The sequence below is a fragment of the Anopheles aquasalis genome, chromosome 3 (assembly GCF_943734665.1).
Source record: "Anopheles aquasalis chromosome 3, idAnoAquaMG_Q_19, whole genome shotgun sequence".
Classification (NCBI taxonomy): Eukaryota; Metazoa; Arthropoda; class Insecta; order Diptera; family Culicidae; genus Anopheles; species Anopheles aquasalis.
In genome coordinates, this window is record NC_064878.1 from 12,965,001 (window position 1) to 12,970,000 (window position 5,000).

At 49.4% G+C, this 5,000-nt stretch overlaps 2 protein-coding genes across 2 annotated transcripts in view; both read right to left on the bottom strand.

Moving 5' to 3' along the window:
- Window positions 1-1,136, bottom strand: part of LOC126576234 (probable peroxisomal acyl-coenzyme A oxidase 1) — a 4,175-nt gene extending 3,039 nt beyond the window's left edge. The window contains exon 1 of the mRNA XM_050237431.1: window positions 270-1,136. Coding sequence (XP_050093388.1) covers window positions 270-396 — 127 coding nt within the window. The 5' untranslated portion in view covers window positions 397-1,136. The remainder of the gene's footprint in view (window positions 1-269) is intronic.
- A 148-nt stretch (window positions 1,137-1,284) lies between these two features.
- Window positions 1,285-5,000, bottom strand: part of LOC126576232 (probable peroxisomal acyl-coenzyme A oxidase 1) — a 4,046-nt gene continuing 330 nt past the window's right edge. Inside the window, exons 1-9 of the mRNA XM_050237430.1 lie at window positions 4,446-5,000; window positions 3,651-3,813; window positions 3,280-3,572; window positions 2,805-3,210; window positions 2,380-2,733; window positions 2,147-2,302; window positions 1,819-2,077; window positions 1,541-1,741; window positions 1,285-1,462 (exon numbers count right to left, since the gene is read on the bottom strand). The exon at window positions 4,446-5,000 is cut by the window's right edge and continues 330 nt beyond it. Of these exons, the coding sequence (XP_050093387.1) occupies window positions 1,403-1,462; window positions 1,541-1,741; window positions 1,819-2,077; window positions 2,147-2,302; window positions 2,380-2,733; window positions 2,805-3,210; window positions 3,280-3,572; window positions 3,651-3,813; window positions 4,446-4,569 (2,016 nt within the window). The 5' untranslated portion in view covers window positions 4,570-5,000 and the 3' untranslated portion in view covers window positions 1,285-1,402. The remainder of the gene's footprint in view (window positions 1,463-1,540; window positions 1,742-1,818; window positions 2,078-2,146; window positions 2,303-2,379; window positions 2,734-2,804; window positions 3,211-3,279; window positions 3,573-3,650; window positions 3,814-4,445) is intronic.

Sequence of the window (5,000 nt, forward strand, 5' to 3'; positions counted from 1 at the left end):
GTGGGGGAGCGTGACCTTTGGATGGGCACCAGATAAACGATCGCGGATGTATGTTTTAAAATGCAGTTCCGTTGGAAACCAGAGATCGCACATACCAAAGAAGAGCTTGCAACTCTGGTGTCTCATTTGTACCGGTTTGTTTCACGCGCTCTCTTTCTGTCTCGTAACATTACGCAAAAACCACGCGGAACAACTTTGGTACCCGAAGGCCTTCGAACGACACAAGATCCCCCACCCCCTCAGTAGGGGCTTTGCAAGAAGCCACTTACCGCGGAATCGCTTTTCCTTCAGCTTCGTTTCACCTCCCACCCACCAGAGGGTAAACTCTTCGTTGTTGAACGTGCACTTGTCCCGCTCCGCTTGCAGGTCTTTGTTAACGGTTGTACTGGACGGCATTTTTCCCTCTTGTTCTTTTGCACAACTATAACTCACAATGGGATCACAGCTACAAGCTTTGGTCCTGGACAAACTGTCCCCAACGGATGGTATCAATGAACTGCTGCTACTGCTGCTTCTACAAACGGATGACCAACGGCGTATCGCTCAATCGTGATCCCGGGAATGAAACCGATTAACAGCATGAAAGGGCGAGATAACGCGCGCACTTATTACCACGCCGTGGCCGCGCCAACCTTTGGAGCCCAGCAATTACGCTCTCTCGCGTAATGAGTACAAGGCAACGTAGCGGAGGTGGAGACGAAGAGCTGGTTTTCCAATCTCGATGAACTTCACTTTCGCCGTTTGATAAGGGGGGGAAACGGATCCCAAAATATCTTCCAATACCACACGTCTATCACCAACCCCTGATACTGGGGCTAATTCCTGATAAACGCTTATCTGGGCGTGAGTCGACAAACGATCCTCGGATCCTCCACGTATCGCCTAGACCAGAGACTACTTCACAATGATGCTCGTGCGAACATGCTGGAACGTTGCGTTTGTTCCCCCACCGTCCCACCCCGTTGTGATCTTCAACGCAAGACAAAGTGCGGGATGTATCTCCCACTCTCCTGTGCGTGATCATTTGTTGAAGACAGCTAGCTAGCGCATCGAATCCAAACTATCGGCACCGATGATCCCCTCTGCTGGGGGGGATTTTTTGTTTCGTCCTTAATCGTTATCACCGATAATCTTTTATCATTTCTGTTCCGATTGTTTTGTGATTTGTTTTTAGGTTTGTTGTTTACATTGCGAGTTAGACGTTTGGGTAGCGGGTTTTTGACGGATGAATCGATTAACCGCCGGCTAAATCGATGAAGAGTTCGAATTTCAAAACACGTGTCGCTCGCGGTTAAAATACGGTTTATTCTTTGTACAACAAATTAACAATTGCCCATAGCCCCCAAGTAGATAACAAAACTGTAAACTAGCACCATCGGGAATGTGATCATCTTAACCGCACCTACAGACTGGAGCGCATGAATGGTTTCAAATACAAATGGAACGATTTGTTGACTGGCTCCTGCGGAATGGACGACAACGAAAAAAGGATTATCTCACGGCACCAATCAATCCAGCATACCATAATCAATATACGCACCTGGTTCAGAGGGCTTTTCTTGGCCTCCTCGTAAAGCTTCTCGTACACGTTACCATCGTATGCACCGAGCGGAGACCCAAGCAGGACGTCCGGTATGGCGAACGCATCAACAATGCTAACTGCATTCGGTCGGATGGCCAGCAGTGTTTGCTCCAGCTTCACCTGCAGTCTGTTGATGTCACTTTCGCTGATCGTTGTGAACTGTCCAGAGTAGAAAATGCGTTATGAGAATGATTGTACATTGGATTGGACTGGACGGTGATGGCAGGAAATCTTACTCGCACTAAGCTTCCGATTGACTCAATGGCTTCGTTGTAGGCGTACAGTTCACAAATCGAGCGCATCATCTTCGCGAACGGAGCTGCTGCAGTTTGGCACAGCTTCTCGATCATTTCGTACGCCGACTGTACGAGGAAGGCTCGACAGTGAGCGTCGGCCGTTTGAGTAAGCTCCAGGGCGGTCAGATTGACCGCTTCCTCGTGCGTGTAGCCAGCCTTCTTGCGCTGTTCAATATGTTCGAACGCAAGGCGCAATTTACTGAAAAAGGAGAGAATCAAAGGCATTACAAAAGATCCAAGAGGAGTTCGCTGCATCTCTGAACCATACCCAGCGGCTACCGTTTGCAGTGCCTTGACGATTCCCGGTACCGTATCGATCCAAGGGTGGCGGTTGGTCTTGCTTTGAATGAAGCTGGCTAGATACTGAACCGTTGGGCCCAATGGTTGTCCCTTGATCGCCTGGTTCCATACCTTTACTAGGTATCTGTGGTGGAAGATTAGCACAAGACATGCAGAACCTGTTAGTGAGATGATCCTCTTGCTCGCTGATGATGATCGCACCTGGCCGTTTGCAGAAGTAGCACAGTATTCTCCCCCTCGTATGTACATGCGGCCGTTACGAATCCGTATATATTGTAAAAGTTGGCACAAGTCATATATCCGTGGCCACCGCATGCCATGCGGCACACTTCCACACTCTTGGCACCATCGGCCGTAGTGACCGCCTTGAGGCAGCAGGCGATCGCATGCAGTTCTGGCAATCGCTCCAGATTACCCTGATCCAGCTCTGCCGTTACTTGGTTGTACATCTGCCACAGATTGTCCGCTGCCAGCTTAAACACGATGCTCCGTGCGATTGTGGGGAACAGCTTGTACTGTTGCGTTAGGTGGTCGATCACCTGTACCTCCGGTTGGCTACGGCAATGAAAGGAAAACAATATTGGATTACGGTGTTCGTTTACTCAGCCTCTTCTGTATCTGCTTACTCCGGATTGATGTGACTCTGGCGACGGACACACGAATATCGTACGGCTATGGTTGCCACCTTGGCCAGATGTATCGCCGTATCACGGACGATGATAACCCGTACAAACATCATCGTACCGTAGGTAAGGGCTTGCGATGGGGGCTTCACGAACGTACCATCCTCCAGCAGTTTGGCGTTCTTCATCAGCATGTTCTTGCGTGGAATACGCACCTCGGTGAATCCCAAGAACCCATTATTCACTCCGTTCATACCGAGCTTATTGCCAATCTCTCCGATCGTGATGCCTTTCAACGGCATGTGCGTCTCCTCGTCACGCAGCTGCACGATAAACGGCTGGATTCCGTGGCACTTACCCTTCGAGAACAACTGGGCCATCACCACACAATAGTTGGCCGTATGTGCCACTAGAATAAAGCACAGCAGACCACGAGATTAATATCATGGCGCCAACCTGATTTGCCCGTCCTACTTACATCCTCCTGGCCACCATTTGTACGAGCTCAGCGTCGGACTAGCTAGAACAAACTCTTGCGTCCGTTCATCGTACGTCGCCGTGGTTTCCAGTCCGCGCAGGAACGTACCGTGTCCGAGCTCGGTTTGGGCGTACGTACCAAGTATCTGACACTTCAGGGCCCGGGGCAGCCATTCGGCCTGCTGTTCCGGCGATCCATGACCCAGCAGGGCCGGTACGAACATTGCAAAATGAATACCCAACGGATTACCCTGCCGGATGATGCCATTTCCCAGCAGCCCACCAAGGATGGCCCTGTGTGACCGATCGAAAAGAATGTCGAATCAGTTTTATCTACCTTGCTCAATGGTCTGCACAGATTAGTGATCTTACATGTAGTTCGATGGGTCACCATTGCCACGATCCTCGTGGAACTTACGCACCTTCCGGAAAATGGCCGTCGACTGGCGGATCGTTTCTTCGTACAGTTCCTTGTGCGAAAGAAAGTGTGTCGGCGTGGTGTTGTGGAAGTCCGGATCGTTTTCGAGAAATTTCTCTAAAAAGTGCAATAAAAAATTCTTTCATATGTTTCCGAGCACGCCGGAGCCTTCTTTATCGCTTTAAATCTCTTTGAACTGGCCGTACATTAATGGCATACAAAATTTGGCGGAAAATGTCAACCAACGGCCACATGTTAGCGTGGTAAAGCAAGCAGATGGTCATCTTAATTGCTATCTACCTTCGTCACCGTATTTTTATGATTGTGAAATGTTTAAGAATCCTTTTTAGTTTAAGTATTTCAACAAAAGGGAATGCACAATAAATAATCCTGTTTCGTATCTGTTCACCCAAATGGAACCATACCGTGGCGTTATCTGTTAGCTCACGTACGCCGTTGTTTTGCGTATTTCGTGTTAGTTGTTTTTTATGTGTTGTATTTATCTGCGACCAGCATGAATCGGCGTAATCGTCCCCATTTGGTCCCCCGCAGGTCGCGGTGGACGCGGGCGTCCGAGTGATAACATTATTTGAATTGACCTATCTGCTGAGGAATCATAATTTTCGCATTCTTCACGATAAGACAAGCCCGCGTCTCCTTTAACGACATTCGGGTACGAATTTTGAAGGTCATTCAGTTCGAACCACATCACAAATCACCACTAATCATGTACTGGGCTGGTAAATTACCTAGATCATTCTTCTCCTTCAGCTTGTCGCTGCCACCAACCCACCAGAGCGTGAACTCGTTCTTGTCGAAGCTACACTTGGCCCGCTCGGCCTGCAGATCTTTATTCACACTCGATGCTGGCATGTTGCAATTGCGGTGCACCACAGATCGTAATTAACTAGTGGGCGAGGGAGGGGGCGGGGGTAATGCTCTTATGCGATGTGATCACAAAACACGCGTAAACCACTCACTGTTTGTAGCTGGCCCCTAAGAGTGATTAGGCCTAGCCGTCGTCGTTGGAGGTCGCTTGCGCACTGAGCCGCCCGGGAGGTGCGCCAACCGCTTATCTGCTTTGGTAAAAGGGTCGCTGACGCGCGGACTTTGCTCCATTCACAGCAGCAGCGGCCACCAATAAAGGTATTTTGCACGACACCCTCCTCCACCACGCACTTCTATTTATTGCAGCTTGCACTGGCGAATCTAACGCTGGGGGCCTGGCCACTTGGTCACAAATTGCGATCGCAGTTCATTCAACTTAAGATAGGAAGATCAATTCGAAATATTTTTTCACTAAT